General features: G+C 37.4%; 3 protein-coding genes across 12 annotated transcripts in view; 2 read left to right on the top strand and 1 right to left on the bottom strand.

Annotated features, from left to right (window-relative positions):
• LOC112055983 (trichohyalin) overlaps positions 1-27,789 on the top strand; it is a 489,894-nt gene that overhangs the window by 67,818 nt on the left and 394,287 nt on the right. Inside the window, exon 16 of one of the 3 annotated variants that reach the window (XM_052889753.1) lies at positions 19-2,253. The exons of 1 other annotated variant lie outside the window; for it this stretch is intronic. In XM_052889753.1, coding sequence (XP_052745713.1) covers positions 19-209 — 191 coding nt within the window. In that variant the 3' untranslated portion in view covers positions 210-2,253. Of the gene's footprint in view, positions 1-18; positions 2,254-27,789 lie in introns of those variants that run through there. One more of the 3 variants, XM_052889754.1, reaches the window with a different exon arrangement.
• Positions 2,982-7,719, top strand: LOC112055981 (39S ribosomal protein L43, mitochondrial). The gene is made up of 3 exons (XM_024096296.2): positions 2,982-3,254; positions 4,487-4,593; positions 5,908-7,719. The coding sequence occupies exons 1-3, from the start codon at positions 3,118-3,120 to the stop codon at positions 6,219-6,221; spliced, it is 558 nt and encodes a 185-aa protein (XP_023952064.1). The 5' UTR covers positions 2,982-3,117; the 3' UTR covers positions 6,222-7,719.
• On the bottom strand, positions 9,175-27,513 carry LOC112055980 (zinc finger protein 260). Of its 8 annotated transcripts, none has more exons than XM_052889786.1 (11): positions 27,127-27,513; positions 26,555-26,738; positions 26,342-26,434; positions 25,875-26,018; positions 24,911-25,423; positions 24,611-24,801; positions 21,519-21,580; positions 20,710-21,074; positions 17,627-17,995; positions 15,233-16,805; positions 9,175-14,149 (listed from the first exon to the last, which is right to left on the bottom strand). In XM_052889786.1, the coding sequence occupies exons 1-9, from the start codon at positions 27,204-27,206 to the stop codon at positions 17,939-17,941; spliced, it is 1,689 nt and encodes a 562-aa protein (XP_052745746.1). In that variant the 5' UTR covers positions 27,207-27,513; the 3' UTR covers positions 9,175-14,149; positions 15,233-16,805; positions 17,627-17,938. The 8 variants fall into 8 exon arrangements, with proteins under 8 accessions (XP_052745746.1, XP_052745747.1, XP_052745745.1 ...); XM_052889787.1 differs by having other exon boundaries at positions 17,809-17,995; XM_052889785.1 differs by having other exon boundaries at positions 15,233-17,995.

Raw genomic sequence — 27,789 nt, 5'->3', positions numbered from 1 at the left:
ATAATGAAATATTTCCAGGTGGAACCCTGAGGACCCCTGAGCCAATCAGAAAGCGTCTAACACTCCCGGACCTGCAGCCACTTCCGCCGGAAGCGCGCCTCGGCGCCACAGAGTTTCAAGATGGCCGCCGGCGCGCCAAAAGTGTCGACCTGCCCGCTGTGCAAGTCCCCATACGAATCAAGCAACTAGAGATGAAGAATAACGCATAAAAGCTTAAATATAACCACGCTTAAAACTTTAATCTTAATAAAATTACACCAATATCTGTATTTATGTTATTGAAAATAAAAACAGGAACATTTTTATTGCACATATTAATGGGTGCCGACCTTTGACTATTTAGACTGTGGACCTGTTTCGCACCTAAATTCACGAACAAAAAAGTCAGTCGTTTTTTGAGGAGGACGAGGTAAACTCACACATCGAACATATTTAACACCATTAAATATATTCTGTATCCATACACTACACACACGCGTAATTTTAACACAGCTAACAAACACATCGCTTAGACTATCCACAGAATATTCGATTATTTGATCGATTTTTTGCTGTTCCGTCAAAAGAATCGATTCAAATTAAGATAGAAATACTTACAAATGAAACGTTACTCCATCTTTTACTATACTACGAGTTTTTGGACGTTTTTTATGCCATTCAACTACTCAAACCTATTCTATAGCAACAGTTTTTATAAACGCGTTAGATCATTGATTTTTGATCTTTGCCAGAGTGGTAACGGATATCGAGGCAGGTCCTGTTATTAATGGTCGAAGCTGCCAACGCACCAGTGCCATCCGAAATATTAACTTAATTTGATGTAAAAATTCTTCGGATTAAATTCTAAATATGCAATATCAATATTGTCGAACTATGTTGATTTACCCATTAATTACAATAATTAATAAATAAAATAATACCTAAAGCTAAATATGTACCCATCATTTACAGAGTACCTAGTTCGATTTAAAGGTGGAAAGAGGGGGGGAGTGGATTTAGGGTTAATTTCATATGAAAGAAAAACATAAACATGTTTACTCTGAAATTAGAAAATGATTCTTTTTTCTCTTATAAAATACTACCGACTTCAAAAAGAAACAAACCCACAAAACTAAAAAGCGTAATAGTCGATGAAAGTCATATTCTAATTATGATGTAATATTTCAAACCCACATGATATTTTCAAAAATAGAAAAAAAAAAATACTTTATACTCTTTATTATTCAAAATCTTTAGTGTAGTCAAACGAAGAGAAAAGGGTATTTAAAGTAAAACAAGTGTAATTTGTATTGTTTTATTTATTTCAATAAATAAATACATAATAATTAATTACCTTTACTTGATAATTTGAACTTACTTTCAACAAATTAACGATTTTTTTTGCTGCAAACATGTGCTATTTACTTAGCTCCGATAGTAATTATCGAAAATACAGTAACTTCTACTATTATCACACTTTTTATCACACAAGAGTTTTTTTAATAATGGAGAATGTTCACTATTTTTAAATGTTAGCTTTGTTCTCCGTTGAAAATAAAAAATACTCGTGAAAGAATTATTTCGATACGTTAATTAATTTCCGATATATAGAATTTTAAAGTGAGCGCGCTGTGATCACCTTGCGTTTAACACAGTGACGTCATCATACAACATATGCTCGTCCGTTATAAGCAATTTCGTACTTCTGCCTTACCTACTGACGAACTGATAGTTAGAATTGGAAAATTATTTTTGTGTTGAAAAGCCCGCTTATCGAGGAAGGCTATAAGCTACATAACATCACGCTACAACCAATAGGATCAAAGCACCGATCAAAAATGTGGCTAAAACGGGGAAAATAATGTTCGGTCGTCTGCTAGTCTTAATATATAAATGCAAAAGGACATTCTCACGAAATCTCGGAAACCGCCTGACGTAAAAATATGAAATTTGGCAGGGAGGTAGTCTATAGTTAGTAGGTATCTACTAATAATGGATTTTCGATAGGGCCGGGTTATAGGGGTCTAGAGGCTAAACGGACAAATAACATAATAATAATTATTTATTGTTCAGATTTGATTGTTAAAGCTTTTACTCGGTTTTTTGTGGCTGTATCAGATAATCGACTAGTTGAGTTCACTACAACAAACTTGAAAATTTAATTTAATAACACGTGTCATGTGGCCAGTGTAAAGGTGTATTTATTCATTTATCCACACAATTAAGTTGTAAATATTACTCTTTTTTTTTCTTAATAAACTTTTTTTTACAGAACGTTTCTTTTTTATTTTGTACCTTTGTAATAAGTACCATTATCATCAAAGTATAGTGCATGCCTTCTCTCTTCTATAGACTCCAGTTTACATTAAATCCATCCATCAATTATACCACATGTCTTACAGTGGAAAACACGATTGGCTACAAATATAGCTAATCCCGCCAGCCCGTATTGGGGCAGCGTGTTGGGACTTAGTTCCATATCCCTTCTCTTCCCATACCTATATTAATTTACTCTTTGTAAGGAGCCTGGACTTGTAGCAGGTTGATAAAATAATACTGAACTTATAGGTACACACTAGAGTACTGACTGTTATGAAGATACTATCTGATTTGAAGTTGTTATTGAATAATGCTGACAAGTGACTACTGAATTCCTGACTGGTAATGATGATGCTGTTTAGAAGAGATAAAAAATCTTACCAACTGTCAACAACTGATAACAAAATGATAAAAATTTTCAAAAAAAGACAGCACTGTCAATCGTTCGCTTAGACCAATAAAGAATCGTTCGTACCATATACATTCTACTCTATGGTTCGTACTATCAAAAAAAAAAACGCATTCCACAGATTAGAAATACTACGTATCATCCTTTTCGTATCGTAGACCTCCCTTAGACAGAGATCACAAACGTACGTAGAATACAAAGACAATAATTGGTCTGTGACACTTTATTTTGCACAGATGGTATAATATTTTACATTGAGTATGACACATGTCATTGTCAATTGTCATTTCATTTATGTCTTCATCATAACCTATAAATCTTGAAATTTTTATCTATCGAAATTCAAAACAATACTATAATTAACCCACTTGGACTTTCTTATATTAGCACTACGATATTTACGAATAATAATGTCTAACAGCCACTTATTTATGAAGTCTGGATTCGTGCGGGCTCCTCTACAAAACGGTGTCGGTCGCTATGTCCCTCAGTTACAGCGAATTGTGCTGAAATTCTGTAAAACTCATGGAGGCAGTCGTGGAATAAGGTACATAAAAGTATATCATCTATTAGCTCCGCTCCGCGGTCACAATATCTACTATAGAACCTGACCTCCCTTGTAAGAGTAGATAAATGGAGACCCACCTCGCTGCTCTAATAAGGGTTGCTGGGCATAGCATAGCATTTGTGAAGTCTGCCAATCCGCATTGGCCCAGCGTGGTGGATTATTGGCCTAATCCCTCTCATTCTGAGAGGAGACTCAAGCTCAGCAGTGAGCTGAATATGGGTTGATAACTTGGTAGTTTCACTCAGTTTTTTTTGGAGAACACCTCAAAGTCATGGGAAACACTCCCGAGCACCCTGTATATGTTAGACTGACGGCCTCCATGGGGCAGTGGTATGTGTGGTGAACTTACAAGACGGAGGTCCTGGGTTAGATCCCCGGCTGGGCCGATTGAGATTTTCTTAATTGGTCCTGGTGGTGGGAGGCTTCCGCCGTGGCTAGTTACCACCCTACCGGCAAAGACTTACCACCAAGCTATTTAGCGTTCTGGTATGATGCAAAGTAGAAACCGAAAGGGGTGTGGATTTTCATCCTCCTCCTAACAAGTTAGCCCGCTTCCACCTTAGATTGCATCATCACTTATCATCAGATGAGATCATGGTCAAGTGCTAACTTGTAAAGAATAAAAAAAAATGCCATAGAAGAACTTGCGAGAGGATTACCAGCAAAATCTCAAAACTTGCTTAAACACTTTGGCCTCACTAGAACAGCAGCAAGTTTTATATTAAAAAGGGTATCCATAACTGATCTAGTAGGGTCTTACCAAATTTGCCTGTAGAAGCAAAGTGTAAGTTGACTGTCAAGCTCCTAGGATCTTTTTGTAGCTTTTCTCTCTGACCCTGTATCCGCACGGTGAATCCATGGAATGCTAAGATATTTCGTCTTATCTCAATAGATATTACCAGCAAAATCTCTCTATAACTTGCTTAAAAACCTTGGCCTCTCTAGATAGTGCAGGTAGTTCTATATTAGAAAGAGTATCCAAAGCTGCTCTGATAGGATCTTACCAAATTTGGCTAGGCAGGAAGAACAACACAAGCAGAGAATGGGGAGTGTTGATCGATCATCAAGGAATTCCTTAACCCTACATCCTGTATTCACAAGTTCAGGACTTTGTTCGGAGTTCTTCTCTCTACCACGCGATGGACCCGGCACCCGCACGGTGAATCCATGGAATGCTAAGACATTTGTCTCATGAATTGTCAACATTTCAGAGACTTCATAGAGCAAGATCTGGTTGAGTTCGCAAAACAGAACCCCAGTGTAGTGGTGTACCTAAAGCCCAGACGACACCGGAGCCCTGTGGCTGTGGCAGAGTACTGTGAGTATATCATATGCCTCCTAAAGCAATGCTAACAACGCTTAAGGAGCCAGACACTGAGATGGTGTTGTTTGATCTGCTTGTACCAACTCTTAACACAGTCTTTTCTTTTTGACGGCCGCGTGGCGCTGTGGGTAGTGACCCTGCTCTCTGCATCCACGGCTGTGGGTTTGATTCCCACAACTGGAAAATATTTGTGTGATGAACATGGATTTTTTCCAGTGTCTGTGTGTATTTATACATTATATAAGTATTTATATGCAGTATATAAATGTATATGAATATTATAATATCAACTATCTTAGTACCCACAACACAAGCTACTCTGTATGGGCTAGATAGTGATGTGTATTGTTTAAGTATATTTATTTATTTTATATTTATTTATATTATTTCTGATTAGTTGGAGGGAAATGGGAATATTGGTCATATTTAAATAATTACAAAAAGAAATGGCAAATATTCTATAACAAAAAGGAGGAGAATCAAACACAGTTTACTACAGGATTTCTTGATGAGTTCTGTTTACTAACAAAGAAATTACAAATGAAGGTAGAAAACACATGCCAGTTCTAACTTATTTATTTTAAATTATGTATTGTTTGTTTATAAAATGTTATATAAAATATATTATTCATATCTAATTGTTCTAACTATACATATATACAGCCTTTCTTGATGAGTACTGTTTACCAACTAAGAAATTAGAAATATAGGTAGATAACGCATGTCAGTTCATAACTTATTTATTTTAAATTATGTTAATAAATTTTATATAAAATATATTAACCATATCTAATTGTTCCAAGCTTATTAATGAAACATATTTTTATTAATTTAAGAACAAGTTAATTATAATTAATATTAGGTGTGAAATGACTAGTGATTTATACCCTCATTTTTAATTTAATTGTTAGTAATCAGTATTCCTCAGTGCCTGAAGACAAAAGTCTTCAAACAGTGCATGTTGCCAGCAATGACCGATGGTTCTGAGACTTGGTCGCTAACTATGGGCCTCATAAGAAGGCTCAGAGTCACTCTGCATGATCAAATCAGAAATGGAATAGATTGTAACTCAGTTTTAGGATATTGTAATACAACCTTTGACAGTCGAGGCACAGTTAGCAACCAGCATCTGCAGCCGTGAGTTCATTAGATAGAATGTGCATTCTATCTAATGAAAATGAGGTAATTTCCTGCCTCTTGGCATAGTCTGCACAGAATCGAGTTCCAAAGTTCAACATTTTCGAACATGTGTCTATTAAGTTCACACTAAGATAGCCTATGTTGTAACAAGTTTGTTTTCTTTTCCAGTGAATGGCGATAGAGTATGGATGAGTTTGCACCAGAAGTCCCACTCTGAAATAACAAAATGGATCGAAGTACTACGAACTCAGCAAGGAGACGTCTCTGCAACGCGTTTAAGAAAATACCAATTCACTGACCATCCATCTATACAGGGTCCCTGGACGCCTTTCACTTTTAAGGACCCGGAGCTCAACGTAGCCCAGCTACCTGACCCCAAATTTGGAGCCAATGATAGGCTCCCTATGACAGCCACTGACAAATTGAGGATTATGTTTGAGAAACAGAAGATTTCTGAAGACAATGTCAAGACTGGGGAATAGAAAACTATGATAGTAGGTGACAACCAAAGACAATAGGGTAGTTGACTCATATCAAGGGAGATGGTCCATTTCAGATCCACTTTTGTACCCTGTATCATTAAAATTTAAAAAATACAAGGATTTTATTAAAAAATTTTAAAGTGAATAGATCTAACTAACCAAAAAGAAATAAATAAAATTAAATACCCAAGCTTTTGAGTTAAATCAAGATGGCGCCCTTAAAACAACTATGACATGACAATTGACAGCAAACGTCAATACGATTAATGCATTGAAAAGTTGAAAACGTCATCAATATCAAAATATACCCTTAATAAAGTGTTACATTTCTTGGGAGATATAGAATATTATTTTGAAAAAATTAAGTTAAATTATATAATCAACAAAATATATATTTTTTTTTTATTTCCGCTAGGGTACAATGACTGATCCTGGACTCAATACAATTAAGGACTATCTCCTTTAATATAAACAATATGAATTTGTGTAGTACATCGATTAAGGGTCCGAAATATATTTATATCAATTAATAAAAGTTAAGGATTTCTTTTAAAACTTAATTTGAATATCACGTATTTTTTCAAATTTTCCAAACGTCAAAAACGCTGTCATCCATGTTGTGACGTCACTAACACTAACACCCTTGATGTACTAAACGTCGAACTAATTGATAAGTAATATTTTTGTCAAACGCTCGTTTTTATCGGGTTTTGACTCAGATATTATATAAGACCTCGATAGACGTTACTTTTCTGTCAAAGTATATGATCAACGATCTAATGCGATTATAAAAACTGTCGCTATAGAATCGATGTTAAATAGTTGTAATCGTGTTCGTCGGTTAAAGAGCTCCGTGAAAATACCTTTTTGTGTAATTGAATTGTGTAAAAAACGGGCAAAAACTTCTAGTTTAGATATATGCAAAATCTAAGCTCGTTTTCCTCAGAAAATGACAATTTTGTTCGTGACTATGAGTGCGATACAGGTCCTTCTATAATTGGTCTGAGGGTTTTGATATAGTGACGTCATGAAACAGTTGAAATATCGACCGTCATGGCCGACAGGCGTATTGTGTGTTGTGGCTCGTATTGTCAATACATATATAAAAACTAATATTTTCATGTAATCACGTCTCAAAAAATTTGGAATTTTTTTTTAGTCTAGTAAACGACTATTGAAGACCATTTAAAAAAGTGTCAACTAGCCTATTTGAGTAGTGAGCTCATAAGTTATTAATGAACAAGTTAGATTATACTTTTTTGCACCCTGAATAACTTCACGCTCTTTTACTTTTATTTTTAAACAAAACAAACATATTTAGATTCTTAAAATGTTTTGTGTGAATGATATGAATGTAAAATAAAAACAGTGGTTATCTAAGTAAAAATTGTTTTCCTGTATTAAATTCCAAGATTGGAATTCTGACTCTGGTCTAACTTAATAATATGTAAATATAGATTGTAGTAGTTAGTTAAATAAATTGATTTTATATTCAAAAGTATTTTCAATTGATAAATATGTCAGAGTATACCGCTTCGTAACGTAACGCGTTACGGCCCCACTCTGTCTTCCATTTATCATATTTATTTTAATTACATAAAAAAATGGAATTCCTATTGTCCTTGGCATTGTCACGGCATCACGCATGATCAGCCAGTACTATTTTACAAATTTTATTTGTTGTTAATTTTTGTTACAAGTTAAAGAAATTAAAAAAAAAGGTAATTTCCTTTTTAATGTATACTATACACAAGCGAGAATGGGGATGATGACTAGGTTTGAATATATTGATTTTTATGATACATTCGGGTAAATAAAGTCAATGTTAACTAATTTATACATAAAAAGCAAGGATTGACTGGATATTTGCAAAATAAATGAGATTATAAAATTTCAAAATCTACTAAAAATATTTTATCGTAATTAGATAAAAATTCATACAGTTTTAGCTTCCTTACATTGAATGTGTCATTTTTTAATATATGAACTATCAACATAAACGCAGAAATAACAAAGATAGGTATTAGTAATTTTGTTTAAACGCCCATACAAATCTAACGATCAGCGAGCCAACGACGTCATTAGTTCGTACCATTTAGTATGGGGCGTTTTTCAGGGATCCGCGGCAGCGCCGCAAATCTGACCCTTTAAATCCCTGTAGCTCCGAAAGTAATGATCGCAGATAACCTGTTACTTTTACAAAATTGCTTTACTATTAGCGTACTCTTAATTTATATACAATTTAAAAACTGTCATCATCCCTATTTTTGTTTATTTTGTGAGAAATTCTTTTTAACTACGCTACGCCACTGGCATGAATATTTGTTACTCTTTCACGAAGCGACTACTGAACCGAATTAACTGAAATTTGAAATTTATATAGATTATAGCCTGGATTAAAACAAAGATTACTTTTTATCCCGAAAAAATCATAGTTCCCGCGGGATTTGTGAAAACTGAATACCACACGGACGAAGTCGCGGGCCGTTGTTGGCATATGTTTTTGAATCCTTACTCCTGAGTAAGGATACAAAATCCCGAGTAAGGATATTTTTTTTTATCCTTACTCCTGAAGCCTACACCTCTTGTTCAGAATGAGTTGTTTTTTTTTTATTCTTTACAAGTTAGCCCTCGACTACAATCTCACCTGATGATACAGTCTAAGATGGAAGCGGGCTAACTTGTTAGGAGGAGGATGAAAATCCACACCCCTTTTCGGTTTCTATACGACATCGTACCGGAACGCTAAATCGCTTAGCGGTACGTCTTTGCCGGTAGGGTGGTAAGTAGCCACGGCCGAAGCCTCCCACCAGCCAGACCTAGACCAATTAAGAAAATCTCAATCGGCCCAGCCGGGGATCGAACCCAGGACCTCCGTCTTGTAAATCCATCGCGCATACCACTGCGCCACAGAGGTCGTCTGTTTCGGTTATCGTAGAGTAAAACAAATATATAATACTTAACATTTTTATTAATTTTGACAAACTTAACACTTATAAACGGCTAAAATTGATATTTAAACATAAAGGATTCATTGTGGACTACGGAACCCTAAAAAAACTTAATAATCATAATATTTTAATACTTCTAATGAAGTGCTAGTTGTATACCCATGATGGTTCCACTTTTTACCAAGCACAGGTTCAAATAAGCATCGAGTGCTATCCCATCCTCCATCTTTGGATGAAGATGGAGGATGGGACTCAGGGTTCCCAACTTAGGGGTTTTCCCCCCAGATTTAGGGGGCAAATAAGTGAAATGGGATTTTTCTAGGGGTCTGAAATTTTTAGGGGTATTTTCAGGGATTTTTTGACTCTTTAATATTTTTAAATTAATGATAATTTTAATATTCCTGTCTTGACCTAGCGACTTATAACGACATATAATACGTTATTCTACAACCATTCTGAGGCAACTGGCGGCAATTTTCATCGAATAAAAAAAATTGTTAAATTTATTCATTGTTAACATGCATGATTTCAAAAAATCTGAATCTTCAGATAAAGACGTAGTATTTTGTCTGTATTAAATATAGACTTTTGAAACCTATGACAGCATATTATTTCTATTTCTCTCATTTATTTACTTCTTTTTTTTTAAATTTTTAACAATATAAGTATAAAATACAAAACATTATTAAAAATTTATAAAAAAAAAAATTCACCCTCCCGCTGCGGGACATTTGAGTGCCCAAGCAACCGGTGGTCAGGGCTCCAGAGTGAGGAACCTCCTCACAATACGCGCCGTCTCAAGAATCACTGCCTTTTGTATCCGACTCTTGATCCAACAGTTAAGCGAAAGCTTCTTAAGGTGTTGGTCGAAGCTTTTCGCTATAAGACCATTGACTGAAACAACTATCGGAACAATAATAGTTGACTCAACATTCCACATGGCGGTAATCTCGTGAGCAAGGTCCAAGTATTTTGATACTTTTTCCTTTTCGGCTTTAACCAGATTATCGTCATGTGGAACTGTAATATCAACAATTATTGCACGATGCACTGACCGATCGACTAGCACTATATCAGGTCTATTGGCTACAATATACCTGTCAGTGATAATCGTTCGGTCTCAGTAGAGCAATGCACTGCTATTTTCAAGAACTGACGCTGGGTCGTACCTATAGTAAGGCATCTCAAAATCGATAAGGTCATATTGAAGAGCAAGCTGTTGGTGGATTATCTTGGCTACTTGATTATGTCTGTGCAAGTATTCGCCGTTAGCAAGGTGAGAACACCCGGACACAATATGCCTGAGGGACTCCCCAGGACGATGACACGCTCGACAGATGTCTAGAGTGCCATCTTTCATAATGTGTTTCCGGTAGTTTCTCGTCTTTATAACTTCGTCCATAATTGCACAGACAAAACCCTCGGTTTCCCCAAAGAGGTCACCGAATTGCAACCAAGATACAGATGTTATTTGATCTACATCCGGCCCAGTAAGGGCCTTGTAGAATCGTCCATGCAACTCCTTGCTCTTCCATATTGCCACACGATCTGAGTTACTAATTACTATAGGCTTGCGCCAGTTCTCTTTGCCTAGGGATAGCGGGGTAAGTCCCTTATCCACTGCAACGACATCCTGAAACATACTCACATTCATCTTGAGAAAATGATCTCTGAGATTGCACACCTCACGATTATGGAGGTTCTTGGCGTTTAAGAAGCCACGTCCTCCACACTTGCGTGGGATGTACAATCTCATTACAGATGAACGGGGGTGATGCATCCGGTATGAAGTCAGCAGTTTGCGGACTTTACAGTCCAGGGAATCCAGTTCGGTTTGAGTCCACTTTAGAATGCCAAAAGTGTATATGAGTAAGGGCATGACCCAGCTATTGAAGGCACGCACCTTGTTACCGCCTGATAAAAGACTTTTTAGGACTTTTTTCAGGCGGCCAAAGAAGCGTTCCTTCACTACCTGTTTCATATTCCCTGTCTCAATACCAAGTGCTTCTGTCATTCCAAGGTATTTATAGGTCTCGCCTTCAAGGAGTGATCTGAGAATGATAGTTTCTGAAATAACTATATTCTCGGAGCTCACTATCCTTCCTCGCTCTACATTGATGACCGCACACTTGTCTACACCAAATTCCATCCTTATGTCATTGCTAAAGGTTTGAGTAATCTTCAGCAATGACACTAGGTCTGTACGCTTTGATGCATACAGCTTGAGGTCATCCATGTAAAGCAAGTGAGATATGAGCTCACCACCCCTGCGAAGGCGAAAGCCTAGCCCTGAATCCCGCAGTAAAGTACTGAGAGGATTAAGGGCTAGACAAAACCATAAAGGGCTCAAACTATCGCCCTGGAAAATACCTCGCCTAATCCCTATCAGTTCATTCGATTCAGAACACTCAGAAGCGCCTGGGTGACGAAGAACTGTCATCCACTGTCTCATACATGACTCAAGAAAAGAGCATAGTGTTGTATCGACCTTGTACAACCGCATGACCTCCATGAGCCATGAATGAGGCACCGAATCATAGGCCTTCTTGTAGTCTATCCAAGCAGCCGTGAGATTTTTTCTGTTTCGCCGAACCTGTTGGCAAATAGCAGTGTCTATGAGGAGAAGTTCCTTTGTACCACGAGACCGGGCCTTACATCCATTCTGTGTTGGGGCCAAAATATTATTTGCATTTATATGCATCGTTAATTTTGATGACAGAATGGATGTAAGGAGCTTATAGATGGTGGGTAAGCATGTTATCGGTCGGTAGTTTTTGGGGTCTGTGGTACTTCCGGATTTGTGTAGCAGGAACGTGACACCAGTTGTTAAAAATGCCGGTAGCGATCCAGTGTCAATGGCATTTTGAAATTGCACTGCCAAGATAGAATGGGCGCTACGAAACCATTTTAACCAGAAGTTGTGCAATCCGTCCGGTCCAGGGCATTTCCAGTTTGACGCCGGACGAATTGCACAACTTACAAAAAAATAAACTTACTTTAAAAATTACTTTCTAAATTATTATGAATTTTATATTTTATTAGGGGGACAACTCAATAATTATGGCGATTTTAGGGGTTTTTGACACCAACTTTAGGGATAAATATTTTGGAGAGTTGGTAACACTGGCCAGCTTGCTGTACTCAGTTGATTAACGAGCCGTGATAGCCCAGTGGATATGACCTCTGCCCCTGATTCCGGAGGGTGTAGATTCGAATCAGGTCCAGAGCATGCACCTCAGATTTTTCAGTTAAGAATTGACATTTTAAGAAATATCACGTGTCTCAAACGGTGAAGGAAAAACATCGTGAGCAAACCTGCATACCTGAGAATTCTCTTAATTCTATAATGGGGATGACGACTAGGTTAGAATATATTGATTTTTATGATACATTCGGGTAAATAAGGTCATAGTTAACTAATTTATATATAAAAAGCAAAGATTGTCTGGATATTTGCAAAATAAATAAGATTATAAAATTTCAAAATCTATTAAAAATCTTTTATTGTAATTAGATGAAAATTCATACAGTTTTAGCTTCCTTACATTAAATGTAATATTTTTTATAATGTGAACTATAAACATAAACGCAGAAATAACAAAGATTTTTGTTAATTTTGTTTAAATGCCCATACAAATGTAACGATCATTATGTACCTATGACGTCATTAAATCGTAACATTTTGTATGGGGCGTTTTTCAGGGATCCGCGGCAGCGCCGCAAATCTGACCCTTTGAATCCCTGTAGCTCCGAAAGTAATGATCGCAGATACCCTGTTACTTTTACAAAATTGCTTTACTATTAGCATACTCTTAATTTATATACAATTTAAAAAACTGTCATCATCCCTATTACGTGTGTAAAAAAAGTTGCCAATCCGCATTGGGCCAGTGTGGTGGTATATAGATAGCCTAACCCCTAATTTTGAGAGGAGACGCGTGCTCAGTAGTGAGTCGAATTTGGGTTGATAATGATGATGTTTAGAAGGTTTAGAAGCTTTAGCAGGTTCTAAGTATTGACCCTCAGTTGTTCAAGTAAGCCCGGGCTTTTTGACCTTAGTGCAGGGTTATTTTTTACATTCACAGTTTTGTAAGCCCATTATAATGTAGAACGTTCTGCAGTGCAGTTCTTCTGAGAGGTTAAAGTGTTTAACGTCTTCCTGGGGATTTTGGGGGAAATGACGAAGTTATGCGGTAACAAACAAAGAAAAAAAAACCATAAGCGTCAAATTGAGAACGCCCTCCTTTTGTTTGAAATCAATTAATAACTTCACACATGTACATTGTACACACATAAGACTTGTCACAACTCACATGACTCAAAGAAACAGAATATCATGCGCTTTTTACAATATTATGAGTATTCCTCATGTGAATATTCAGATATCTGACAGATTTAAACTCTTTGTTGCATACATTGCACGTGTGAATAATCCCATCATTATGGTGGACCCTTCTATAATGAGCGAGCAAATATGCCTTGCATTTTAGTGTAGAATTACACAATTCACATGTAAATGTCTCCTCACTGTGACAATTCCTCAGATGTGTCGTCAAAGCATACTTTGAATCGAGTATCGTGGGACATTTTGGGCACTTCTCTTTCGATGGTCTATTACCTTTATATACTTCGATTTTGTCATGTACTACCATGTAGTGCCTTTTTAGGTATCTTATTGCTTTGAAAGATTGATCACATTTCTTGCATTTGTATCTATATTGACAATGCACTTCTGACATATGGCTAAACCATGAACTGTATTTAAATGATTTATCACATACCAAACATTTGTGCTTCCGTTGCGTTTTAGGAATATTTTTCTTGTTATGGACTATTACCCAATGGTGGGCTTTGATTATGTGGTCATTTAGATTATTCTTTGTCGTAAAATGTTTGGGGCAATGTGCACAGATGTATACTTTCTGTTTGGCTATCAGCACTTTAAGGTGGATTAGGTTATGTATGATGTGCGAATAGCTGAAATGTAAAAAAAAAGTTGTGTAAAAAGTCCATACCTTTATACCATACCTGAGAATTTTCTTAACATACTGAGAGGAGCCTCCTGCTCAGCAGTGAGCGGTATATGGGTTGATAATGAGCAGATTGGATAAGTGAGATGGATATTATCCTCTATTATTAAATCTTGAAACATACTTTCTTTTAGAAATGGCAAGAGAAGTATAGTAAAAACACTGTCTGCTGTAATTAGAAATGGTAAGGTCTATTAAAGTTGTAGTAAAGAGTCGTAATAGCCCAGTGGATATAATCTCTGCCTCCTATTCTGGAGGGTGTGGGTTTGAATCCTGTCCGGGGCATGCACCTCAAATTCAGTTGTGTGCATTTTAAGAAATTAAATATCACAGTGTCTCAAACACTGAAGGAAAAACATTGTGAGGAAACCTGCTAAACTGATAATTTTCTTGGTTCTCTGCATGTGTGAATTCTGCCAATCTGCATTGGGCCAGTGTGGTGGACCATTTGGCCTAACCTCTCGCACTCTGAGAGGAGACTCTAGCTCAACGGTGAGCTAAATGAGGTTCATAATGATGAATAATGATGAAAGTTCATGAGGTTGTGTTCCACGACAACTGGAACCATGTAAGGTGTCTGCTCAATCATCATTTTACAGCAAAAGGTATCACACAATACAGAAAGAAAGATGAAATTTGGCAGGGAAGTAGTTTCAAGTTAGTACATATCCGCTAAAAACAGATGTTTCTACAAGGCAAGATTAAGTAGATTTTTTTTATTCTTTACTCAATCTCACCAGATGGTAAGTGATGATGCAATCTATGACGGAAGTGGACTAACTTGTTAGGAGGAGGATGAAAATCCACACTCCTTTCGGTTTTAACACAACATTGTACCGGAATGCTAAATAGGGTGGTAACAAGCCACGGCCGAAGCCTCCCACCAGCCAGACCTGGACCAAGTAAGAAAACCTCAATTGGCTCAGCCAGGGATCAAACCCAGGACCTCCGTCTTGTAAATCATACCGATCAAAGGTGACCCAAGTCTAACTAGGATAGTATAAATGGAAGGGGATTAAAAACAACAAACCTGTTAGTAAAATACATTCCACAGGACGTACAACTATGTAAACTATCTTCTTTAAGTTCTTCATAGCTTATTTTGTCCTGGTAGTTCGTATTTGGAACATGCTGTGTGTAGAAGTCACTACTAAATGTAATCTCTTGTTTCACCTCCTCACAGTTTATTGTTTCCTGGTATTTTTCATTGTCAATGTACCCTATTCTTTCATTTTCCAGCTTTGGATGTGACGTGATTTGTAAATTCTCACTTTCCTGGTGTTGGTTTAGTACCAAAATGTTTTGTACACTCCAGTCATTTACACATTCATCATAATTTTCAGCTTTTACACGCACAACAGAGGAAAAATCCATATTATTGGTTGGGTTTTGATTAATTACTCGTGCTTTGAAAGAAGTTAATGCTACCAGAATATACTGCTACAAAGTATTTTTTAATATAAAAATAAAAATGACTTTTTAGGTTACGTACACATATTATGGCTTAGAGTTCATGGTCAAAAGTCACTGGCGTAACTCACAACATAAGATATTAGCTTTTATTTACAGGAAAACAAAAATAAAACCTATTATAATGAAAATAAAAATTCAAGAACACATGACAAATGTTCAAGAAGACCTTTTTATAGTCTATATAGCACAGATCACTATTACGTGTTACGTAAACGATATAGACAGACGTCAAAAAATACTTACGTCAACACAGACATATCTGTTTATGCTCAGACCAATTATCTAGGCTTGTTAGACGTTACTCCTATGTCAGAAGTTTAAGATCACGATCTAACGTGTCTATAAAATCCTTTTAGAATTAGAGTATTTTATGATTTACCCAAGGCTTAGTCAGAGTAAATATTTAAAGAGTATTCCAACCCGGCCGTATTTTTTTAAATAAATACCTACAGCCGCGCGTTCGTAAACATGTAATAGGGCTACCCGCCTCCAGCATTTTAATTTACATTTGCCAACTTTGTGTTTCCATTTAGTTTTGTGATTGTAAATATATTATACCTATACGTATGTATGTGATTGACTAGTATATATTTTTTTTATGTATGTCCAGCGATAATTCCGTTATTTATAGACCGATTTTAAAAATTCTTTTTTTGTTTTAAAAGGTTCAATTCCAGGGTGGTCCCATTTTATTTATGTCAGGATCTGATGATGGCATCCTGGAGAAATCTAGGGGAACTTTCGAAAATTGTAAAGTTGTCTAATGCGTTTGTTAGTGTTTCCATAAGGTATTTAAAACCACTACTGTTTTATGAAGGTCTGGAGTTGGTCTGATGATGGAGCCGAAGCACAGACGACCTTGTGTTTGGACTTGATAAATTTGTATTGATGAGAACTTTCCACTTATATGGGTTGTGACTGTATTAGGGGTCTGGTAATGAAGTTAAGAAGTTAAGTTTTTTTGGATATTCATATTACGTGTGTATATATGTATAGGGGAGTGAAATATTGTATATGAGTTAAGGTAGTATTTTCAAAATTGGGCTTATTATAAAAAAAAAATAACGTTTTAGCTAATTGCTTATTAATTTTTGTTCATACTCCGTAGGTTCTCCGTAGGTATGCTAACACTAAAAATGAAAAAATAAAAATTTTAATAAAAAAAATTCAACCGATTTCCAACTCAAAAATAACCTAAACTAAAAAGCAAAAAAAAAAACATCTTACCTATGTGCTACCTTCTAATCAGTTTGAAGGCGGTGCCAATCCAGTGTTTCAATTAAAGCCGTTTCTAAAAGAACCACAGAAATTACGTAATTTAAACGGCTTGAATTGAAACATCACTGGCTTGGTACCGCCTTCAAACTGATCAGAAGGTAGCACATAGGTAAGATGTTATTTTTTGGCTTTTTAGTTTAGGTTATTTTTGAGTGAGTTACGGTCCAGAAAGACGGCACCTGGACCGGACGGTGTTCCGGGTAAGGTCATTTTCATGACTCGTGAGTTCTTTGAAGGGCGTCTCAGGGAGCTGTTCAACCAGTGCTTGCGGACTGGTCTGTTTCCGCAGCCTTGGAAAGAGGGCCTGCTATGTCTCATCCGTAAGGAAGGTCGACCGTCAGATACTCCGGCAGCCTATCGACCGATAGTCTTGCTCAACGAAGTCGGAAAGCTCTTTGAGAAGATTATTGCTGACCGACTCGTTGAGCATCTTGAGACAGTCGGTCCGGGACTTTCAGATGCGCAGTTTGGATTCAGGGCAGGTCGCTCAACCCTCGACGCCCTGAAGTCACTAAAGACCCTTACGGATGATGCAGTGACCAGAGGGGATGTTGTCCTCGCCGTTTCTCTGGATGTCACAAATGCCTTCAACAGCCTCCCTTTCGAGACTTTGATGGAGGCACTACGATATCATAAAGTGCCTCAATATCTTGGGAGATTGCTGGAGTCATACCTCCGTAACCGAAGAGAGCAGCGACAGGTGCTCGGGAGTGCGGCCCTGGTCCGGAGATGGAAAGAAGACCTCGAGTCCCCGGTGGCTGGCGTCTGGACGGTGGAAGGTCTCCGACCCCTCCTTGAGCGGTGGCTGCAACGGCGCCATGGCGCACTGTCGTACCGTCTCGTAGAAGTACTTACAGGCTGTTTCGGTCGGTATTTGCACAAGATCGCTAGGAGGAAAATCTCGCCGGTCTGCCACGAGTGTGGTGCGCCAGACACGGCGCATCACACTCTTGCGGACTGTGTGTCATGGGCACCGCAAAGGCACTCACTTGTGTCTTTTCTTCAGGGAGACTTCTCGCTGTCGAGCGTTGTCAAGTACATGCTAGACAAAAAAAAAAAGGTTATTTTTGAGTTGGAAGTCGGTTGAATTTTTTTCATTAAAATTTTTATTTATATAAACAAATAAAATACTTTATAAATTGTAGTAAAATAGGAATAGGAAGTGATCAAAAAAAATGCGTGTTGTTTTTTGATTGGTAGATTTAAATTAGGACTGACACTATGGTCGATGACCTTGAAGGATTGGTCGTATACATATATTTATTTTGGTGATGCCATCCACACTAAGTGAACAAATATAAAACCGGCCATGTACGTGTCGGGCCAAGCGCAGTGTGGGGTTTCATAGATTATGTTAACACTTTAATCCCTTAGCCGGTAGAGGGTGTGGACACAATAACTAACAGAAATTTGGAGACCAAAATGGAGACTCTATAGACTGATAATAATGACACATCAATATTTCTTTTATTTTATTAAAATAACTTAATAATAACTTTTGTTTTAACCCTGAATATTTATTTTTTTATTTTGACCCTGTAAATAAAACAATTTGAAAGTTTACATACTTGTTTAATTTTGTTCAGTGGTGTGCACAAGGTCTTTAACTGGAGTAAGTAAATACAAACGGGGGAAAAAATCCTCCCCAATACAGGTTTGTAAGAAGTCTGTCTGTGGAGTGCACACCACTGGTTCTGCAGCCTACAATATAATTCTCTATAAACATTTTACAACATACGCGACAGCATAAACATCTCTTTCTGTATTGTTGCGATGTGATAAAAGAGAGCGCTAAAGTCCACCAAAGCGGAGCGAGGGAGCGTAGCGGAGTTGCAGACGATGATAAATAAATAAATATTATTTTTAATTTATTTAACCTCGCTCCGCTTACCGGTATTATATGAATTTTTAAACTAGCTAGCAAGTTCTTGTCCACTTAAGACGAGCGGAGATTTTGTGCAATTGGTTAATATTTCTCCGTTTCTCAGCTCCGCTGCCGCGCTCCGCTTCGGTGGACTGGCAGCCTAAAGAGATGCTTAGCTACTGCACTTGTAGACGATAGACTGCGTGTCACTAGCGAGAGAATCCAGTAAAACACAGATAACACACTTATGCATTTAATATATATAAATTAGATTCACATATCTCCAATATCTCTAAGGCGTACAATCTTCAGTACACAACTGTCCCCTTGTCCCCGTTCAGTACACAACAGATGATGTTCTGTGGTACCCTCTGGTACCACAGAACATCATCAATTACAGATTGTCTAATATTTGCAATCGATGACGTTCTGTCTCTAATCTCTGTCTATACAAAAACAACATCAACAACAAACACACTTTGAGAGGTCTACTCCTATAAATATTTTCCAAGACGTATAGTACTCAACGGTTTAGGACATTGTTAAGTTCTTGTTGTTGTGCAGTATATTTTGAGTTTAGTTTAGTAGTATATTTGTTAGTTCCGTAACATCTTGCCGTGTTACTCAAAATTAAGTTAACGTTCATTTTGAGTGTCAACAAATTGTTGACAAAAATTGGTAATATGAATGTGAAACTACATATGAAAATCGTTTTCAGCTGACCGATCCTTTCGTTTTCTAGGTCGCACGACTTTTTGTGTATCCCCTTCGTCACATGTTGATAAGTACTCGTAGAAGCTCCGCCGCCGCTTATGAGATATCCGCTAAGCGAGGTTTGTTGTGAACTCATCTTTACAACCGGCCACTGGGCAACGCTCGCGATCACTGCAGTGAGAGCGACTCACACAATACGAGCCCCGCTCATTTACCCGAGGGGGTGAAGGGAGCAGCGTACGAGTTGCACTTCGTACAGTTGACAATAGCGTACAACTGTGACTTCTGTTTGCATCTATCAACACTTGCGGCACTTTCGGATACAATAATTAAATTTGTTCAGAAAAATATTCAAGTTTTTGTGTTTTTTGTTAATGCACATCTGCAAAGATCGAGCGATCGCTTCGTTTTCTATTTTATTACAATTACTGAGGCTTAGTGTGAGTGTGGATTCTCATCTTATGTCGCAATATATTACATCTTGTCGCAGATTTGTAATTGCATATCTCACAAGAAAAGGGCTTATCGCCAGTGTGGGTTCTTTTATGTCTGTTTAAAACACCTTTGTGTGAACATTTATAATTACATATCTCACAACAAAAAGGCTTTTCGCCAGTGTGGGTTTTTTTATGTTTTTTTATATCACCTTTGTGTGCACTTCTGTAATTACATATCTCACAACAAAAAGGCTTCTCACCAGTGTGAGTTTTCATGTGTTGCAATAAATTATGTTTACGTGCACATTTATAATTGCAAACCTCACAAGAATAAGGTTTCTCACCAGTGTGCGTTTTCATGTGATCTAATAAATTACCTTTGTGTATACATTTATAATTGCAAATCTGACAAGAATAAGGTTTCTCACCAGTGTGCGTTTTCATGTGATCTAATAAATTACCTTTGTGTATACATTTATAATTGCAAATCTGACAAGAATAAGGTTTCTCACCAGTGTGCGTTTTCATGTGATCTAATAAATGATGTTTCTGTGTACATTTATAATTGCAAATGTCACAAGAAAAAGGCTTTTCGCCAGTGTGGATTCTTTTATGTGTTTTTAAATTACCTTTCTGTGCACATCTATAATTACATATTTCACAACAAAAAGGCTTTTCGCCAGTGTGAGTTTTCATGTGATTTAATAAATGATGTTTCAGTGCAGATTTATAATTACATACCTTACAACAAAAAGGTTTTTCGCCAGTGTGAGTTTTCATATGCTGCCTTAAAGAACTTTTGTGTGTGCATTTATAATTGCACATCTCACAAGAATAAGGCTTTGCATGAGTGTGGGTTTTCAGGCGTGGATTCTCATCTGGTACAGTTTTTTTGGGTTTCTTGAAAATATCATGTAACTGTACTACACAGTTTGTGAATCTATTTATATCTGTATATATTTCAGTGCCGCTCTGAGATGATTGCTCGTTCAGTTCGCCAATGTCAGTCTCAAGGATTTGTTCAGTTTTCCGGGTCGCAGCTGCTTCTTCAGTTGCCTGCACTGTGTGGTCGTTGTTTGCCGCAAGTCTCGCGGACAGTGGAGCGACTGAAACAAAACAGTCTTCTTATAATTTACTCCGACAAACCTTTGCGACAGCTCTACTTCTACTATCTGTGCGCCTGAACGTCGCTCCCGCAATTTTTACCAATAATACTGAATTATTGAGCAAACATTAAACAGTTACACGGCAACTCACAGCGCATTACTGTGAGTTGCCGTGTAACTCAAGATGTCGACCTCCGTGACCGACGCAGACGCCGCACACATCTGTCTATACAATAACACTCGACAGATGCAAAACAGATGCAGTCCATCGCTCCCAGTCTATATCGGCGGTACACAATACGACTATTAGAACACTCGAGCTCCATCTATCTACGATGTTATACCTACATCACAAACCTGACGAACTCAGCAATAGGGTTTAATGTGACAATACCAACACCATAGCAAACAGAAAAGTAACAAACAAGTCCACAAGCCCCTCACCTAAAGCCTGAGCGCAGTCTGCAGCCGGGGGAGGGACATCATTCAGCCTCCGACTTCCTGTCCTGTGAAACATTGCAGCATAATGTGAGTTTGCTTGCTGAGCAACTACATAAATATGACATGAAAAAATTTACTAATATCTTTGTGCGATATTTTTTTTAATAATAGGGCCTTATTTATTTTACACATATCCCAACAATCTTTTTTCTGTATGTATGACATACGTTACACATCAAACAGAGAATAATTGAGTCTGAGAACAAGGTCCAAACCACCTGGAACATAATTAATAGAGAATCGGGCAAAATTAAACCACGTGACATAAGTTTTGAATTAATGGTAAAGGATAAAAAGGTAAACACTGATAACGAGGTTGTTAATGCCTTTGAAGACTTTTTCCAGAATGTCCCTATCTTGTTAACAGATTCACTGGATTCGTCTGCTACGGAAGCCTAGAGGCTATTAAGAGGCAATGTCAAAGAGTGCAACATTCTTTTTGAATTTCATCATATAACTATATTAGACATAAAAAAGTCTTTCAATCTGTTAAAATTAAAAAGAACTGGAGATATGTGGGGCATGTCAGTGAAAGTAATATCGAACATCATTGATGTTATTGCTCCCCACTTAGCTATTATTTTTAATGAATGTGTGGACTTGGGTATTTTTCCGTACCTGATGAAGCATGGCAAATTGATACCACTTTTTAAATCAGGTGACAAATCTGATCTTAATAATTATAGACCGATTACAATACTGCCAACACTTAGCAATGTGTTTGAAAAAATCATTTTAAATCAACTTTTAAGTCATTTTAATGTAAATAACTTGTTTCATCCTGAACAGTATGGTTTTACAAAAGGTCGCAATACAACTGATGCAGGTGTCAAACTTTTAAAACATATCTATGAAGCATGGGAAAGTTCTAAGAATGCTATTGGTGTGTTCTGTGATCTGTCCAAGGCATTCGACTGTGTTGACCATAACACTCTTTTACTCAAGTTAAGCCACTATCAGTCAGTGATAGAACACAAAAGGTGTGTATAAATGATATAAAGTCACATGGTTCTACTACCATAATGGGCGTCCCACAGGGTTCAATTCTGGGTCCTTTTCTATTCTTAGTGTACATAAACGATTTACCACACCATGTTAGCGGCATATGAGAGATTGTTCTGTTTGCTGACACATCCTTAGTTTTTAAGACCGACAGAAATAAAGATAACTCTGACTATGTTAACCGTGCCATATCGCATGTGTTGCATTGATTCACTGCAAACTATTTACTTTTAAATGCAAAGAAAACTAAATGTATTGAGTTTTCATTAACAAATGTTATAAAATTAGATAAGTCTATAATTATCGAAGGTGAAACACTGAAAATGGAGAATTCCACAGTTTTTCTGGGAGTGACCTTGGATTGTGAACTTCAGAGAGGCGCTCATATAGAAAAACTGTCTGGAAAACTTAGCTCAGCTGCATTTGCAGTGAGAAAAATAAGACAGTTTACTGATGTTGATACAGCTAGACTTGTTTATTTTGCGTACTTTCACAGCGTTTTACGGTATTTTGTTGTGGGGCAAGGCTGCTGATATACATTCTATATTTGTACTTCAAAAAAGAGCAATTCGAGCAATATATCAACTAAAATCACGCGAGTCCCTTCGTCAAAAGTTTAAAGAAATAGGCATTTTAACAGTAGCCTGTCAGTATATGTATATATAACAGTATAGTTTATGTTAGACAAAATATTAATTTGTACAAACGAAAAGGAGATTTAAACCCACGTCTTACTAGACACGGGCATAAGTTAGTTATTTCTGCATATCGTCTCCAAAGAGTTAAAAAATCTTTTGTGGGTTTGGGTGTACTCTTCTATAATAAGATCCCCAAGACTGTGATGGACCTGCCAATGCACAACTTTAAGCAATGTGTTAAAAAACATTTACTTAATCGAGGTTACTAAACTATTGATGAGTTCCTTAACGATAAAGGTGCTTGGAGGCCATTGGATCAGCTTCCACCTTCACACAGGAAATAAAACTATAAGAAATTGTAATTTAATTGTTATCAATTGTAAATTGTAATACTGCATGACTTTTTAAAAAGAGCAACTGTTGAGTTTCTTGCCAGTATCTTCTCAGCAGAACCTGCCTTCCGAACCGGTGGTAGAATCTTTACAAATAGTCAACTGACGTGTCAAAAGTGCTTGTAAACTGAGCCTACTTGAAATAAATGAATTTTGAACTTTTTGTATACTAGGAGACGCTTGCGACTTCGTCCGCTCTTAGACCTCTAAATCCAGCCCTAACGCAAAATCAGTTAGCAGATACTAACTAACTATAGACTATATCCCTGCCAAATTTCTTTCTACGTCAAGCAGTCTTCGAGATTGTGTGATGACCTTTCACATTTATATATTAAGAAGTTTACCGAATCCAATTAATAAATAAATATATATGTACTTTAACAATACACACATCACTATCTAGCCCCAAAGTAAGCATACAGAATATGTACAGTTAAAAAATTAATTGATTATATTAATATTATTGTTAATATGTTAATTGCCCAATTAAGGGCCAGAAAAACTGTAAACGTTGTATACTGACTTGTTCTGCAGCACGAGTGAGTCACCGCTGCGGCTCACAGCTGCACGAGGCGCGCACACTTGTGATGCATCACATGCAGCGTCGTTGTATACTGACTTGTTCTGCAGCACGAGTGAGTCACCGCTGCGGCTCACAGCTGCACGAGGCGCGCACACTTGTGATGCATCACATGCAGCGTCGTTGTATACTGACTTGTTCTGCAGCACGAGTGAGTCACCGCTGCGGCTCACAGCTGCACGAGGCTCGCACACTTGTGATGCATCACACGCAGCGTCGTTGTATACTGACTTGTTCTGCAGCACGAGTGAGTCACCGCTGCGGCTCACAGCTGCACGAGGCTCGCACACTTGTGATGCATCACATGCAGCGTCGTTGTATACTGACTTGTTCTGCAGCACGAGTGAGTCACCGCTGCGGCTCACAGCTGCACGAGGCTCGCACACTTGTGATGCATCACATGCAGCGTCGTTGTATACTGACTTGTTCTGCAGAACGAGTGAGTCACCGCTGCGGCTCACAGCTGCACGAGGCTCGCACACTTGTGATGCATCACATGCAGCGTCGTTGTATACTGACTTGTTCTGCAGCACGAGTGAGTCACCGCTGCGGCTCACAGCTGCACGAGGCTCGCACACTTGTGATGCATCACATGCAGCGTCGCCGCCAACTACCTGCCAAATACAAAACTCATTCATAACACGACTGTCCGTCCGCAAAGGGTATTGTATTATAGATATGCAGAGGCCATACTTCACCTCCATCAAGAAGTAAACATCTTACCTGAATGAATGATGAATGTTTGCTTAAATGTTCCAAGTATGTAATTTCTTGCAGAAACTCCTTATCACAAAATGAACATTCAAAGACAACACTTTCACTCTTTATGGAACTCTCTGTTTCAGTATGTTCTGTGACTGCAGCCCAGCAAGCTGTTGCTTTGTTATGAAGAGCTTCACCTATAGCTTCGTCCAGTAGTCTAGATTCCAGCTCGATGCTCATGTCAGAGTATTCATCGTCCAAGACACAGTCATTGTTGGAACGGTCTCTGTCATTGTCATCTTTGTGTACCAATGTAGAGTTATCAGCATTTGACAGGGAAACAGAACTGTATTCATTCTTCACCACAACTGATGCAACATCTTTCACTACAGATTCCTCTGCTGCTGTCTGTTCCTCTTCATCAGTGTGATCTATGTACAAGTCACAGTAGTCTGCTCCTAACGTCATCTGTGTTAAGTTACACTGCAGATGTTTTGTTGTGCAGTTCATCAGTTCCTTATGTTGAATAGTAATCTGAAACAATTGAACTTACTTACTTCAGATACTTTACTAAAGGAAGGTAACAACATAATGTCATCATCATCATCATCATCATCATCATCATCATCATCATCATCATTAGCCTATCAGACTACAGAGCGATAGATACATCCTTCCTTAGATGACTGGGCCTTAGATTCCTTAGATTCCCCACACTGCTCCAATGCAGATTGGTGGGCTCAGGCCCACTCTGTAGTACAATCACTATAAGATGATAATAATAACTGACTTAACATGGTCACAGATGCAACGGGTGTAACACCACCAACTTCATGACTGAGAAGCTCAATATTTTATAGCATGACCAAGGACTCAAACCCAGGACCCCAGGATCTGCCAAATACACTTAGAGATAACAATATGTTCTCCAATGTCAGGTTTAAGAGAGGATCAAACTAGTAAATTGTAATTACTAAATACTCACTGATTCATCTTGTGCAAGTAAGTCTGTCATCAGTGAATGGGCTCTCAAGCACAAGTCTCTAAATCTACTGAAGTTAATCAATCTCTGAGCACACAGCACACAGAGTGTTTGCTTCAGGTTTCCTCCACTACACAACTGAAACAACTGCACAGAATTATTAAAAGACTGTCAATACAGGTTTGGTAAGAGAAGTTGAAGAACTTGGGGATTCATTTTGTGTTATATTCTGTGAGTGCACACTACATTACACAACAGTGCATCACTTGTTTATTTTTGTCTGAACTTTGGCTCAATCTCTGTCTTGGTAAAATAAATTTAATTTATTACACTAATTTGTCAAAATCTGTTGTTATTTTTTTAAATTAAAGATTCACAGACATCTAAATACTAATTAAGGTGATGAGATGATATCTCAATTCCCTCCACAGTTATATCACGTAGTAGAAACAATGATATTGTCAACTCACAGACAGTCCAGTTAGCTGTTCATATGTCTCCTCCAACTTGTGTTTACTCATTAGAGAGAGCTTACTATCAGTGTCCAGGCATATCATGCACATCTGTAAGTATACCAATAGTTACTTCTACATTACTGATTGTATGTGAGTAATGCTGCTATAGGTATGTCTTAGCCCTTCCTATGTTAACAATCACAAATAAAATCATTATGATCAACTGACCTGCACTGTTGTAGGTATAGCATTAGAGCGAATCTGCCTTACACAACTCTTTGTTTCAGAAAAGTCTTCATCTAAAAAATGCTGCGAGCAGACTACAGCAGGGTCGGGCAGGTGATGGTCTTGTGTGCCGAGAGTTCTGAGCCAAGCAGCATGGAGACTTTCTTCTCTGGGTAACCTGGATAACCTGAATAACAACCAAAATAACAGCTCTAACATGTCCTGATACAGCTAAATACAAGGTTCAGATAATAAACATATGGACACACGCACAACATCCAGCATAGATAATGAAATTATAAACACAGTATTCTGGAATTATTAATTTGATACTATTAGTTTTACAAGTGCTCATAACTACTTACTGATATGAAAGTAACTAAGAAAGTTTAATCATTCATTGTCAAAGCACAGTGAGTGCACAATGTCATACTTATAGCTAAGTACTTGGTTATTCTGTAGGTCAGTTGCTGCATCTCAAAAGTCAGCTAAAACTGGTTTACAGAACTGTAAGTATGCGTGTGCTACTCTGCTTGGCTGAAAGTCATCGGATAGACAGAAATAACTCTACTCACTCATGAAAGGTAATTCCTGTTCCCGCAGATGTTGACGCATTGTCTGAAGTATTTACGCAGAAAGGCACGCAGCACTGCATCTTGATTCTTGGTATAGTTTGTGTTTTACGGATTTTAATTTTTCTGTAAGGTCACTTCGACAATTTATTTTAAAGTTTGTACTTATTATTGATATTTATAAACATTTAGAAATGTGTATTAACCAATTTCCTTGATTTATATTAATTTTATACAATAAATACTGTATCCCTCTGCTTTTTATTTGTAATTAGAAGAAACCAAAGAGTAATAATCACTAGCAGTAGCACTACGTGTTACGTAAACGATATAGACAGACGTCAAAAAATACTTACGTCAACACAGACATATCTGTTTATGCTCAGACCAATTATCTAGGCTTGTTAGACGTTACTCCTATGTCAGAAGTTTAAGATCACGATCTAACGTGTCTATAAAATTCTTTTAGAATTAGAGTATTTTATGATTTACCCAAGGCTTAAGTCAGAGTAAATATTTAAAGAGTATTCCAACCCGGCCGTATTTTTTTAAATAAGACCTACAGCCGCGCGTTCGTAAACATGTAATAGAGCTACCCGCCTCCAGCATTTTAATTTACATTTGCCAACTTTGTGTTTCCATTTAGTTTTTAACCGACTTCAAAAA

This window comes from Bicyclus anynana, chromosome 26 (genome assembly GCF_947172395.1).
Source record: "Bicyclus anynana chromosome 26, ilBicAnyn1.1, whole genome shotgun sequence".
Lineage (NCBI taxonomy): Eukaryota > Metazoa > Arthropoda > Insecta > Lepidoptera > Nymphalidae > Bicyclus > Bicyclus anynana.
This window is presented reverse-complemented; position numbering and strand designations above follow the sequence as displayed.

What these genes read in the sequence shown, in the direction of transcription:
- LOC112055981 (XM_024096296.2), top strand. Translation starts at nt 3,118, where the DNA reads ATGTCTAACAGCCACTTATTTATGAAGTCTGGATTCGTGCGGGCTCCT. An exon ending in GGAGGCAGTCGTGGAATAAG is followed by an intron (nt 3,255 to 4,486) that starts GTACATAAAAGT and finishes TCAACATTTCAG; the next exon opens with AGACTTCATAGAGCAAGATC. An exon ending in TGTGGCTGTGGCAGAGTACT is followed by an intron (nt 4,594 to 5,907) that starts GTGAGTATATCA and finishes TTTCTTTTCCAG; the next exon opens with TGAATGGCGATAGAGTATGG.
- LOC112055980 (XM_052889781.1), bottom strand. Translation starts at nt 27,206, where the DNA reads ATGCAGTGCTGCGTGCCTTTCTGCGTAAATACTTCAGACAATGCGTCA. An exon ending in CTATACCTACAACAGTGCAG is followed by an intron (nt 26,435 to 26,554) that starts GTCAGTTGATCA and finishes GTATACTTACAG; the next exon opens with ATGTGCATGATATGCCTGGA. An exon ending in TCACTCGTTCTGCAGAACAA is followed by an intron (nt 21,581 to 24,610) that starts GTCAGTATACAA and finishes AATGTTTCACAG; the next exon opens with GACAGGAAGTCGGAGGCTGA.